Genomic DNA, 14994 nt, shown 5'->3' on the forward strand with positions numbered 1-14994 from the left:
GGCATCCCTGAGGAAGTCAACAGATGAAACGTGCGTAGGGGTTGAGGGATGCTGCATAACTTTGGTGCCTGCAACACAGCTGCCTTGTGGTATGTTAATCATTTGTTTACCTTATGTTTTGCATTTGCACTGTTAGGGTTTTTTATTCAACTCACAGTCTGCATTGTAGCATTACATGACAGCACAGCAATAATTTCTTACAAAGTATATACAAACTAGGCACTTATATGCAATTGCCGATCCCTCACAGTACGGAGGTGCTTTTTATCTCTTATGATTCTTTTGTCTGTATATTTTATTAATAAAATTTAATGTTTGCTGAACTAATTTGGTCTTTGAATAATTTATCAGCTTAGAACCAAATTATTTGATGTTTATATAAATACTAGTATGTCCTTCTTGACCAGCCAAAGAAAACACATACATTCAAAAGTCAACACAAACACAATAGTGTATTTCTCTTGGTCTAACAAATCTAGATGTCTGGCAAATTAAGATTAGAATCTGTGTCGTGACAAACACGGTGTATGTACATAACCTTATTGTGGATTTTGAAGCAATTTCTGCTCAAAAATCCACATCAAAAACCTTGACAAACCTCTTTTATAAGACTCCTATTAATTTCATTGGGAAGACAAGTCTATGATGCACACCTTGCTGTTTTTAATCCATGTGGAAAAAGAGGCAATGGTCCTGATTCATCACTTGTGGGTTTGTTTTCTAAGTCCCATTTCTTTTTTTGTCGTGTTTTTTTTTACACCAAATTCATCAAAATGGCGCCTGCAGCTGAACAGAATGTTCTTCATCTTTATCTTCAGCCTGTTTTGTGATTTTTTAGCACAAAAAAGTTGCATTTTCCTCTTAAAGTGTTGCAACATTTCTGGCGAGCATAAAATGACTGGGGGGATGAGACTGTAGCACACTTGTGACAAATTTGACAATTTATGGGAGAAAACACCTGGAAACCTTAAACTCTGCCCACAATGGCGAAAAAACAGGCGAACACATAAAAACTTCACCAAACCCTGAATGTGTGAATGTTGTCTTAAACAAAACATGGCAAAAACGTTTTTTACGTAATTTTTGAAGGGAGATGGAAAATCCGCATGGACAGACTTCGTGTGAACTTCCCCTCCGTCAGCAGTAAGGGCGGGGGCAGGCGGCTGCAGTCCTCGCCTATGGCTGACGTCATCACTGTGCGCTCACAGCTCCCCGGTCCCTGCTGATGACGCTGCTGTTGATGGATTCTGTCTAGCAGCAGTCATGGCGGAGGCTCCACAAGCAGCTGCAGAGTTGCGGGAGAGGAAGGCGCACAGTGCGTGTGAAGGAGACCCGCTCACTACAAGCCCCAGCATGAGCGCGGCGGAGTACTCCCGGCGGCTCCAGGAATGGCTCTGGCAGTGTTATTGCGGCTCTATGTGCTGGCACAACAGTTGCGCTACCGCAGCGGCTCTTGTCATGATGAATGCGAGCAACAGCGGGGAGCAGAGGATGGGCAGCAGTACGACTGGCAGAGCGGCCCCCAGCACGGCTCCCGGGAATGCCGACTCTGCGCCCACTGCCCCGCCGGCTGCAGGTGATGCCCCCCACACACGGCACATATGGCAGGGTAGATAGGGGCAGTGTCACTGGCTCCACAAGGTCACGCTGCAGGGGGCTGGTAGCTGCATGTCACACCTGTGACCTTCTAGGGAAGAGGACGTGACCCGCAGATTGCTGGACTGCTGGTAGGAAAGTGTTTTACTGGGCTCCAGGGAGGAAGGGGTGCGCCACTCTGCAGCCACTAACGGCCACAAAGGGGTATCGGCGGCCACAGAGAGGTGATGGTGATGTGTATAGTGCCTTGTGTTCCTGAGAGTAATACAGACAGTATATTCACTTGATGGGTTAATATTTGTGATTTTTCTGCCATAGGGGTCTGACTGCCCGGCCTCAGACGTAAGATTTTGTAAGGTGTTCTGAAGTTTATGCCATAAGAGACTGTCAGTATGATCTGACACTATAAGGCTCAGGCTACACAGCGACTTGTGACCGTACAAAATTAAGACCACAAATGTGGCACCGCCGATTGCCCAATAATCTAGCAAAGTTGGGTTTATGCGAATTGTTAGGTTGTGCCAATGTGACTGTATTTATGTTCATTAGCTGACATTGTAATAAAGGGAATCTGTCACCAGTTTTTTGTCTCCTAATCTGAGAGCAGCATAATGTAGAGACAGAGACCCTGATTCTGGCGGTGTCACACTTACTGGCCTGCTTGCTGTAGTTTTGATAATCATTGATTTTATCACTAGAGCTCAGCAGTCCACAAACTGGTCGATCAGCAACAGACAAAACAGCAAGCAGCTCAGTAAGTGACATATCGCTGGAATCAGAGTCTCTGCCCCTAGATGCTGCTGCTCTCAGCTAGGGTAGCAAAAACATTCCTTCAAGGGGAATCTGTCAGATCAATTTTACAATTTATCGCTGTTGTGACCTTTTTTGTTTGTTTGTTTACTATATATGATCCAATTGCTGGCTTAGTAAAAGATTCCTATTAGTTTTATAATGTGGTAATTATTGTGTGAGCCCTGTTTAACAAAGAGAATTTATCAGAAAATGCCATTTTTTTGGTATGGAATCATCTAATAAGTGTGTGCAAAGGTTGGTGAAGCTAGAGGGAGTACGGCCAGGTGGGACATTACCTTTTGCGATTGGTAGATCATATGTTATCGGCTTTGTATAAAAATGTCACCTGTCTATGTAATTGTGCCTGGGATGATAATGAAACTGCTGAAAGAACATGAAGTATGAGTCTAAAAATGTACAAGTTACAAGGGTACTTTTTTTTTTTTTATTTCAAATGTGCTATGAAATTTTTATTTTGGCAGCAATGTTTAAAGAAGACCTTTTATCCAAATTTTTCACATTGAACTGGACACATGATGTAATTGTGGCTGCAAAGCGATGTTATTAGAATGTTTTCACTCTGGGTGTGTACTTCTCCCTGTATGAGTTGCCCAATTCTAAGCAGGAAAAAAATAACACTCCCCCACCATAACTTAGGTTTTTCAGTGTGTGAGATGTAATGCTATCTCCCTGATCGCCTGGTCTAACTTCCTGCATTATTAGAAAGTGCAACTGAGTTTAGGTGTGTCATGTTACAAGCTCTCAGCTCTCATAGCTCTGCTGTACTGTATTTACCCCGCACTAATGTGTTATGCTCACAGGATCTTGTAATCCCTCTGGAATGAAAGCAATGCAAGTTGTAATTAAATCTCGCACATGAGTACCTTGTTGAGCTTTCGCTGCAGAGCAATTACAAGATGTTGTGAGCGCTACATGCGTGACTCATCTCCAAACAGGCATATCTAATATATATAATCGTCTTATCCCTTCTGTCTGTCCTTCTGTTCAGGAAATCCCGCCTCACTGATGGGTCCGGCCGCGGCCAATCAGCGACGCAGGATTTCAGAAAAAGATGGCGGCCGTTAGCTTCTCATCTGCCGCATGGAGGTCAGCGGCGATGTAGCCGGGAGATGACCGGCGCTAGCCGGTCATCTCCCGGCTGCTCGCAGCAGAACTACCCCGACCGGCGGCGCCGCTGACCTCCATGCGGCTACCGTCGGGAGATCAGCGGCTAGGGCCGCTGATCTCCCGACGACAAATGTGAAGGGAGGACCGGGGAGCGGCGCCGCCGGTCGGGATACTTATGCTGCGAGCAGCCGCTCATCTCCCGGCTGCTCGCAGCGGAAGTACCCGCTCAGGCAGCTCCGCTCCCTGGTCCTCACTAATACGATTCGCTGATTGGTCGCGGCCGCCGATATTGGCGCTAAATTTAAACCCCGCTCTGCTGATTGGTCGTGGCCGCCGGCCGCGACCAATCAGCGATATTGGCACCAAATTTAAACACTGCTCTGCACAGAGGTCAGCGGCGATGCAGCAGAAGTACCCCCCGACCGGCGGAGCCGCTGACCTCCATGCGGCTAACGTCGGGAGATCAGCGGCCCTAGCCTAGGCTAGGGCCGCTGATCTCCCGACGGCAAGTGTGAAGGGAGGACCGGGGAGCAGCGCTGCCGGTCGGGATACTTCTGCTGTGAGCAGCCGGTCATCTCCCGGCTGCTCGCAGCGGAAGTACCCGCACAGGCAGCGCCGGTCCTCACTAATATGGTTCGCTGATTGGTCGCGGCCACGACCAATCAGCGATATTGGCGCCAAATTTAAACACCGCTTTGCTGATTGCACCCGGTCGGCCGCATACATATTCTAGAATACCCGATGCGTTAGAATAGGGCCACCATCTAGTACATACATATACATACACAGACATTACATCACAAGATCTCAGCTGATTCTTTTTTTGAGGTAAAACATTTCACTGCCTGTTTTTAAACAATATTTTACCTCAAAGAAACAATCAGCTTCTATTCCCTGCTGTCCTGTCTGTATACTCTTGCTTCCCCTGCCCAGGAGATATGGTATGATCAGACCATGTTCCTGTACGGTCAGACACAGCCATTACACAGTACACAGCAGGGGCACATTTATAAGATTATCTCAGCACAGGAACATTTTATTTAAAAACATTCAGTTGTGGAACTTATTATTATTCAAAGATCTATTGATTAAAATCAACTTTAGTTTTTGGGAAAACCCCTTTAACAAAAATTAACTCATTATGTGTTAACACTTTGATTGTTAATATCTCCTTAACAAAGAGACAAGGAAAAACCAAAATGTTTTATTCCGCTCTGCAGCCACTGTTACATCTTGTGTGTGTATAGTTTAACTTGAAAAAATTGCTGACAGGTCCTCTTTAATAAATATATACTACACAAAAGCTGATTTAAACAGTCATTTTGTGAATACACATTCCCCTTAAATTGGCATCCCCATTTTAAACATTTAACTTACTATTCCTTTGGGACTTGTGCCTAACAAACATATTCTGTGTATTTTGGGGTTATATAGTGTAATAGTACAGAGCAGTTCTATGGGTTTTTAAATACCGTACTTGACAACAATTGCTTAATCAATTCAGGACCCCACAAAGTAGAAACAATACTCTTTCCGTAGCGGTGGGTGACATGACACTATTGTGTAATGTAGCCGCTGGGGCTGATCCGTGGATTTTCATTGGCTGCAGCTCATCAATATTCCATTCTGACAAAATGGTAAAGGCTGCAGCCCATCAGCATTCGCTGATTGGCTATAGTGGTCATTTGAGACAATAGTGTTATGTAACCCACTTGGAAAATCACTGCCAATATTGCCGCTGTGTAAGATGAGTAAACATTGTTTTTATTTTCTATGGGGCCCTGAATTGATTAAGCAGGTGTTTTCAAGTAGTGGACAACCCATTTATGTGACATCAGTGTTTAAAACCCAGTTCCCTCATGTCATCACACTTGATGAAAGGAATCCACTTCCTGAAATATTGCATGGTGAAATGCCATTTTATGGAAAGGTCAGAGTTTTGCTTATTCTGTGAACTGGAGTAATAGAAGTCTACAATTAAAGGGAATCTGTCAGTGGGATCAGCCCTCCTAAGATGCCTATATGAACATGTAGATATAGATCATAAAAAGCTGAATAAAATGATAACCTTGATATCCGTGATCCGATGTCTTATTGCAGAGAAATCCACGCTTTTCTTCTATGTAAATGAGCTGGTAATGCCCGTTTTCATTTAAAATGATTTCTGAAGGCAGATTCTCATGCAGATCTGTGTTTGGCCCATAGATAGATCATAACAGCTCATTTATTTATTAGGAAAACCGTGGATTACTCTGGAATAAAACATTGGATTACAGATATCAAGGAATTGTTTTATTCCGCTCCCTATGACCTGTGTGTCCATATTGACGGCTTAGGAGGGTTGATCCTACTGACAGATGCCCTTTAAAATCTAAAAATAGTAGCAAAGCTGCATTGGATCACTTGTTCATAGGATGTCCCAGAAAAATCACTTCTAAAGTTGCTGTGAATGCCATGTTCAGTTCATGGCAGCTCTACTGTGCCAGGTTCTATGACTGAATAACAGACCAGCAACATTTTTCACATTCTTGTTATCTTGTGGAGGTGCCTAATTGTTTAAGATGGAATTCCCTTTTAAATTGGAGGGAGTTTTAGTTACCCTAAGACTGAATTCACACAATGCAGATTTTTTTTTTTTTGCACAAAATTCTGCTGCTGAAAATCTGTTTTAATCATCAGACTGGGATTGTGTAGCAGAACTTTCTGCAACTAAATTTGCAGTGTGTGAATATATGTTAATAGTTTGAAAAACCCCTTTCAAGGGTGATTTCCATATCAGCAAGTTATCATTTATCCAGGCTAGGAAATGTGATAACTTGCATTGCTAGGACCTGCACCAATCCCAATAATGGGGCTCTGACATGCTCAGCTAGAATGGAGCAGTTTGTGCGACTGCCAAAGATAAGAGTACTCCATTGCAAAGGGGCATTTCATAGACCCATTGTCGAGATTAGCGGAAGTCTCAGAAGTAAGTTATATCTATTTTTGTGACATTCCTGTAACTTTTTGCTTAAAATACAATTTAGATCTGTGTTCACACTGTTAGTAAGGTACCTCTATGTCTATAATGTAAATATCATTACCTAGAACTGTTACTCTCTCAATATAGGCCGCGAATATATCATCCCATCCTTGGCACAAAGGTTTCGAGCGGAAATGGTGGATTTCTTCATTCTGTTTTTCATCAAAGCAGCTGTTATACTAACCATAATGCACTTCAGTGGCATCAAGTAAGTGTATTTTATAGACAGTAATACAACAATAAAATCGAGCACCGATCAAAGATAGCATCTTGTTATTGAGATATAAATTTATACGTATCAATATAATATGTAATTTTTGGCCTCTCATTCACTACTGTTGTCCTTTCTCCTCATTCTCTCTGCTAACGACTAGCAAATGTACATATTCACAATAATGATGAAAAAACAATGTCTTCTATACTATCTTACGGCTATGCGCCCACGATCAGACAATAGCAGCTCTTTGGACGCAGCGTATTTTCACTGCGTTCGATCACACAGGTAAATCCGTTCATTCAATATATTTTCAATATTCGTTCATTATACATTCAGTTGGGTGAGCTGGTCCAAAACGCTGCAAATACTGATCGTGGTCACATACCCTAAAAGATTTAGTCAGCGGCAAACTGGCAAAGTCTCACGTGTTTAGACTCGCCAATGGTAGTAAACTTACTAGATAGTACGATATTTGACATAATAATGGACATATTTAAAAGGCACTAGCACATGATGGCAAACCTACTCTTGTGGTATCACACAACTCGGGGCTTGTTCACATTAATGGCCTGTGTTACGGAATAGTTCTGGGGCTACAATTGTTTTCAGTGGTTATTAACAGATTTTGCCTTCAGTTTGTATCTGACCCACATTCCCTCGCTGGTCATGCTATTAGAGTCTGAGTCTTCTGTTCCTTTTCCTTACATTTTGATACTTTGCCATCAGTGTTTTGTAGCTGACGTGGTTGTGAGCCTTCCATGTGCCTTCTTAGAACATACGGACAGCATGGAGAAAGCCCCCCGCTCTGTAAGCCGCTAACCAGCAGTGCCTCGGAATCACTTCTCTAATAAATATTCTGGGCATTTATATGAACAAGTGCACCATCTGTTAGTGGAGTTTGTGTGCAATCCGATGTGTCAGGCAAATTATACTCCTCTGACATGTAATATCCAGCTCATCTCTGACAGTATAGTAGGTAAAATAGCTGATGGATGAAGCAGTCTCCCTTCTTGTAGCTATGTATGACCTGCAGACTAAGAGTTTTTTTTTATCTGTTTAGGCCAAGGAGGAATGTGACTTTTTGTGCATTTCTCCGAAGAATATTTGCTTCATTAAAGGGGTTAGAGCCCTCTTTCATTTTACATATGCCTGATTGTGCTATAAAAATAGTACATGGCACATAGTTGCCCACTGATTCCTCACCGCTCCTCTATTTTGCTGGCAGAGTCCCAACTTTTTATCTTCTGGAGTTGTCGATGTGAGACCACTTCAGCCATTCGGGAAGTAGCAGCAAGCAATTTGTCACAGTTGCAGCCGTAAGACACTTATGACACTGGAGGAGAAGGAGTGGATAACCGGCAGGGACCTGTCCAGCGGTGGGGGATCAGTGGATAAGTTTGTGATGTTTGATTTTTTTATAGCTTACTGGAGCCATGTGTGAAATAAAGGAGAAATTAAAAACTCCCTTTATTTCTTGCTGTATTAATGTTGCAGGAGACATAGCTGATATGGTCATGTAAATGCAGTTTTTTATTGCGGAGGACCAGGCTGCTCTATGAATCAAACAGTCATAGCATTAAAAGGATATTCTGAGATCGGAAAAGAATTGGGAGAATGTCATTAAATATCAAAAGAACAATAACTCACTTGATAAATCCTTAGCTAGTCTTTAATTATGTTACACCAATGAGGTGCCCATCTAGTCACGTAGCCGAACACTGGCCTCACTAGAGGGCAACATGAGCCAATAATTGGCTGCAAGGATCGCATGGGGGTACATCATTGTATCACAGTATGCAAATACTGAAGGCGCTGCTGGAAAGCAGCATGTGAGGAGAGGGGAATTATCGGTTCTTATATTTTATACCAATTTACCATCTGGCATTTTGGAACCTTAAATTTCATTTATAACTGTGTAATGATTATTGCGCCTTCAATGACACTGCTGGAAAAATTTGCTGCTTGGTTCCTCCACAGATTACTGGGGGTGGCAGCAGCAGGATAGTTAAGGTATACTTTTAAAAAATATTGTTCAATGTAGAATGCCCCTTTAATCTGCTTCATGTAACCAGTTGTTGTTTTTTTCTTTTAACTTGTTAATATAATCCTTTCTTCTTTTGAAACCCTCAGAGATATTTCTAAGTTTGCAATGCACTATATAATTGAGGAAGTAGATGAGGACACCTCAATGGAAGACTTGCAGAAAATGATGGTCGTAGCTCTCATCTATAGGCTTCTGGTCTGCTTTTATGAAGTGAGTAACTTATACAGTTTATTGCGTCTTTACTTGTATAAAGCATGAATAGGATAATTTCCAATATTAGCAGACCCATCACTGAGCTCTAAAGTACAGGCATCTTACAAATTCTCTCGAACAAAGTATAAGAATCTAAATGTGAGTAAAATGCATGAGCGCAACTTAAAGGGGTTCTCCAAGAATGAGATAAAATGGCATCACTGATATAATTCAAACTGCAGCCCGTCTTAGTCACGTGTCTGTACAGCTGAAGACATACAGCTCCCAAGACCTGTGTCTCAACTGACCTACTGTATCACACACAACGCAGTTAGCAGCTGGGAGCACTGCTGCAATATGTGAAAAATATATGTTTTAATCCACATCGTGCTCTGCGACGAGATCTCCAGCTTCATGCTCCTCCGTCTGTCTGACAGCTTTATAGCAGTGCACAGAGACTGTGCCCAACTGGAAAACGAGCATGGAGGAGGATGAAGCTGGAGATGACCCTCTGTGCTCAGCGAGGAAGATACAGTATATATTTCTTCACGTATGACAGCCGTGCTTCCAGCTGACAACTGAAGTATGTGTGGTATAGCTCTTCACAGTTGAGACGCAGGTCTCAGGAGCTGTACTTTGGTCTGCTGCCCGTAATGACCCGTGATCAGCATAGGCTGCTGTTTGAATTATATCAGCGGCTCCATTTTATCTCCTTCTCAGAGAACCTCTTTAAGGGTATGTGTACAGCGAATCTTTTAGACGCCAGCATATCCGCATCATCTTCGAAAGAGAAGATGCTTCAGGTTAACCCCAGAGATTTTTTTTGTTTCTTTTTATTTTTTTTATTCCATCTATAACGTAGTTGCCAGAAGAATAGACTGGCAACTATGACGAAAGTTACAAAAGACTGAACATGTGAAAAGCAAGTCGTTTCAGCATTGCTGTGCATGCGTTCATTCTTTTTGGTGTGTGGTTTTTTTTTGTTTTTTTTTTATTGCATTTTTGGACTGGATCCAAGCTGATCCCTGCAAAACGTTATGTGCACATATCTTAAAGGTTCACCTGACATGGATTTGATGGCTAATAAGTTGTGGATTTACAGTCTAATTTGTTAGCAAATTCAGTACTGTTCCACCACCAGTACATCTATGGGGCAGCTTTATTGACTAAATTCAGACCTTTTTGTTGAGCTATTAGAAAAAATATTCATGAACATATTGAGCACGCAAACTAGTTCGTCAGATTATACAGAAAAAAAAGTCAAAGAATCTTTTACAGTCTATGCTGTGTTATCATACCTTTGTAAGACATTGGCATTAATAAAATGACCTGGTATTAACACCAGTTCACTGACCCCGCTAACACATCGGTGGCCAAACTCATTACTATAGTGCATTTTGTAAATTGTTAGATTAGACTGGAGACTAGTTTTACTAATCAGGCAAGGTTCACATTTTTACATATGATGTATGTGTCGGTTCTGAATAGTAAAAATGTAAGCAAATCTGTACATCTTGCTCATTTTAGTCTATGGGTACGCCTCTATATACAGTGACAGAAATAATTATTTGATCCCTTGCTGTTTTTGTAAGTTTGCCCACTGACAAAGACATGAACAGCCTATAATTTTAAGGGTAGGTTAATTTTAACATTGAGAGAGAGAATATCCCCCCCCCCCCCCCCCCCAAAAAAAAAAAAAATCAAGAAAATCACATTGTATAAATTAGATAACTTTATTTGCATTTTGCAGTGAGAAATAAGTATTTGATCCTTCTGGCAAACAGCACTTAATACTTGGTGGCAAAACCCCTGTTGGCAAGCACAGCAGTCAGAAGTTTTTTGTAGTTGATTATGAGGTTTGTGCACATGTCAGGAGGAATTTTGGTCCACTCCTCTTTTCAGATAATTTCTAAATCATTCAGATTTTGAGGCTGTCGCTTGGCAACTCAGAGCTTCAACTCCCTCCATAAGTTTTCAATGGGATTAAGGTCTGGAGACTGGCAAGGCCACTCCATGACCTTAATGTGCTTCTTTTTGAGCCACTCCTTTGTTGCCTTGGCTGTATGTTTTGGGTCATTGTCTTGCTGGAAGACCCAGCCACGACCCATCTTCAATGCTCTTACTGAGGGAAGGAGGTTGTCACTCAGGATTTTACGATACATGGCTCCATCCATTCTCCCATTGATGCAGTGAAGTAGTCCTGTGCCCTTAGCAGAGAAACACCCCCAAAACATAATGTTTCCACCTCCATACTTGACAGTGGGGGCGGTGTTATTTGGGTCATAGGCAGCATTTCTCCTCCTCCAAACATGGCGAGTTGAGTTAATGCTAAAGAGCTCAATTTTTGTCTCATCTGATCACAGCACCTTCTCCCAATAACTCACAGAAGGGCAAACTTCAGACGGGTCTACACATGTGCCTTCTTGAGCAGGGGGACCTTGCGGGCACTGCAGGATTTTAAACCTTTAAGGCTTAATGTGTTACCAATGGTTTTCTTGGTGGCTGTGGTCCCAGCTGCCTTGAGATCATTAACAAGTCCCCCCCGTGTAGTTTTAGGCTGATCTCTCACCTTCCTCATGATCAAGGATACCATAAGAGGTGAGATTTTGCATGGTGCCCCAGATCGATGTCGATTGACAGTCATTTTGTATTTCTTCCATTTTCTTACTATTACACCAACAGTTGTCTCCTTCTCACCCAGTGTCTTACTTATTGTTTTGTAGCCCATTCCAGCGTTTTGCAGGTCTATGATCTTGTCCCTGACATCCTTTGAAAGCTCTTTGGTCTTGCCCATGTTGTAGAGGTTAGAGTCTGACTGATTAATTGAGTCTGTGGACAGGAGTCTTTTATACAAGTAACTATATAAGAGGGCTGTCTTTAATGCAGGTAACGAGTTGATTAGGAGCGTCTAACTGGTCTGTAGGAGTCAGAACTCATAATGGTTTGTAGGGGATCAAATACTTATTTCTCACTGCAAAATGCAAAAAAAAATATCTAATTTATACAATGTGATTTTTCTTGTTTTGTTTTTTTTTGGATATTTTATCTCTCAATGTTAAAATTAGCCTACCCTTAAAATTATAGACTGTTCATGTCTGTCAGTGGGCAAACTCACAAAAACAGCAAGAGATCAAATACTTATTTCCTTCACTGTACGTCTGAATGCTGATGTCTGCAACTCAGGCGTATGTGTCCAGTTGACTGCACTGTGTTAATGTGAATCTAGCCTTAGGCAGTTTTTTTTATAGATTTATGCTATAGAGAAACATATCTTGTAAGATATTTTTTTTCTTTTCATATGGAAGATTATTTGCATCTGGGGAGCCGGAGGAGCAACTCCTGGAAAGTTCCTTCTTGGTCTTCGAGTTGTGACCTGTGATAGCTCAGTGCTGGTTGCACCAAACCGAGTTTTGGTGATCCCTTCTACAAATGTAAATATGACTGCGTAAGTACTTGCTTGAATTTATTTTCTTCCGACCTTAAACTGATGTGCAATTGTCTGAAAGGTTTTGCAACAGCTCAAACGTGTATTGAGGTGGAGTGAATACGACTAGTTTATTGAGTAACGCCTTTAGTGAAACCAGTGGCATAAATGTCATCACGTGTGACGTAAGTTGTTCAGTGGCATCTTTACTACTAGTATATACAGGGTTCTCTTTTCTTTGACAGGCTATTACAGCAGAGATTCAGCCATCCCTATGAAGAGTGCACTGCATTTTGGAAATGTTCCCCTACAGAGTGTATAAATGTGTAAATTTGACCATATATCCATTCCTCTTTCAGCTGACAGTGACCATCTAATGGCCATTTGTAGTGTCTGTGGTTAAAATTCAGATTGGACTTCTAAAACATTTCTTTATAGGGTGAACCTATGAGCACCAAGTAGTGCTTGTAGTATACAAACCCTCGTTAATTCACACAGCAGTTTATAAGGAGCTGAATTTTGGTTGAACCTAGTAAGCCATTCAGTTTAAGCGAATCGCTGCCTGCCATCAAAGCTTTCAGTTTTAGAAAGCCCACAATAGTGCCACTGGTTAGCAAAGATCCTGGAGAGTATTAGAAATATTTGGCGACAGCTACTTTCCCATTTCTGCCAGTTGCACTGGTATGGGGGGACTGTATATGTTAAGGTAGAGTGCACTTGTTGGCTATATGGTGAGATTATGTTTGCTGCCTGATGCAGATATCTGTAAATGCTCTAGTAGAATGTATTCCAGATTGTCATTTGCCAGAATCCCCTACCCTTTAATACATTTGAGTGTTCGACATCTAACAGAATGGATCCCCTATTCTCCCGTACTTCCTCACATTCACTTTCTGCCTTTGAACCAGTCACCGAAGAAGTCGTCTCCAGGTGCCTCTCTTCTTGACTATTTAGAGTCTGGTTTCCGCACTCTACAGAAACTATTCTTACCAAATTCTTTAACGGTCTACTTAAAGCTAAATCTAAAATTGACCAAAATTGGCTGTCGGCCAATCGTTCGCCCAACAGCTATTTCAGCTGACTGTTCCATATATCGTAGCGCTTGCTCGGCCAAGCACTCCTGTGTTCTCTGTGACTTGCTCGGCCGGCGGTTATCACAGGGATAACAATGCTTATTCACAGTTGGAAATTGGACATGCATGATCGAAAGCACACCTGACCATCAGTTGGCCGGCGGCCCCATACACACTAGACCATCGGCCGAACTTGTCAATGTCGGCGGGTTAAGCCTACTTAAGTTTAATGTGTATGGAAGCCTTAATGGTCACTACTTCTTCTGAACCTTCTTTATCCCTCTGCAGATTTTGACACTGTGTATCACCAACTCCTTCTCACTTTGCTCCACTTTATCAGCAGGGTACGACTCTCTCTTACTACTTGTCTGACTGCTCCTTCAGTGTTTCATTTGCTCTTTCCTCTTCCTCTCCTCTTCCCCTTGCTTTTGGGGTTCCTACGGGTTCAGTCCTAGGTCCCTTCCTTTTCCTCTATACACAACCCCTATTGTTGGATTATTGGCTGATCACAACCAAATATTCACATCTTCTTTTGACATCACCCCTGCACTACTATAATATATCAATGATTGTCTGCTGTCTCTAACATCATGTTCTCCGTCCATCTGAAAATGAATCTTTCCAAAACTGAACAACTTGTATTTTCACCCTCTAATCTAAACCTGATATTTCCATTTCTTTGGGTGACACTAACATAACTCCCAGGCAGCACGTCTGCTGTCCTTTTGTTTTATTTGACATAGATCCTTCTTTCCTTCCTTATATTCAATCACTCACTTGCTCCTGTCACTTTCATAGCAAAAATGTCTCCAAAATCCAACATTTTCTTACGTTTGAAACTGCAAACACTCTTACTGTCTCATTGATTCATTCTCATCTGGACTACTGCAACTAACTACTTGGTCTACCTCTCAATAAATCTTCCCTCTTCAGTCCAACCTGAATGCAGCAGACTCGTATTTCTGTTCAGCCGCTACACTGATGCCTCCACCCTGTACCGGTCATTGTATGTGTTGCCCATCTGCTCAAGAATGTAACTTAAACTTATCACACTCACCCACAGAGCTTATCACAGTTCTACATTGCCTTATTACCCTCGCTTATGTCTGTCTACCATCCTACCTGTGCTTTCCCTTCTGCTAAAGACCTAAGACTGACATCCTCTCTAATTCGAGCTTCCCACTCCCATCTCAAAGACTTTCCTTGTGCTGCATTAGATCTCTGGAATGCACTACCGCAGACAATCAGGTTAACTCCCAGTGTCTAAGGATTTAAGCATGCCCTAGAACATCTTTTTAGGCAGCCTTACCACATCAACTCCCTTATTTAATTGTTCTCATTTCTCTTTTCCTACATTTTCCTCATAATATGGTTCCATATACTCAGTAACACTCTGTATCTGGACATACGGACACTGTCTGGTGACTGGGGCATGCAGGCTTACATAAATACCCTTATTTATTTTAAAATTTGACTGGACCATACAAATCAAGCATTACCTTTTGT

At 42.0% G+C, this 14994-nt stretch overlaps 1 protein-coding gene across 1 annotated transcript in view; it reads left to right on the forward strand.

Annotated features, from left to right (window-relative positions):
- The first annotated feature begins 1172 nt into the window (after positions 1-1172).
- FAM8A1 (family with sequence similarity 8 member A1) overlaps positions 1173-14994 on the forward strand; it is a 29782-nt gene continuing 15960 nt past the window's right edge. The window contains exons 1-4 of the mRNA XM_073678813.1: positions 1173-1576; positions 6626-6746; positions 8886-9009; positions 12297-12436. Coding sequence (XP_073534914.1) covers positions 1264-1576; positions 6626-6746; positions 8886-9009; positions 12297-12436 — 698 coding nt within the window. The 5' untranslated portion in view covers positions 1173-1263. The remainder of the gene's footprint in view (positions 1577-6625; positions 6747-8885; positions 9010-12296; positions 12437-14994) is intronic.

The sequence above is a fragment of the Phyllobates terribilis genome, unplaced genomic scaffold (genome assembly GCF_046119375.1).
Source record: "Phyllobates terribilis strain yellow unplaced genomic scaffold, ASM4611937v1 Scaffold_4__5_contigs__length_816908805, whole genome shotgun sequence".
In the NCBI taxonomy this organism is placed as follows: Eukaryota; Metazoa; Chordata; class Amphibia; order Anura; family Dendrobatidae; genus Phyllobates; species Phyllobates terribilis.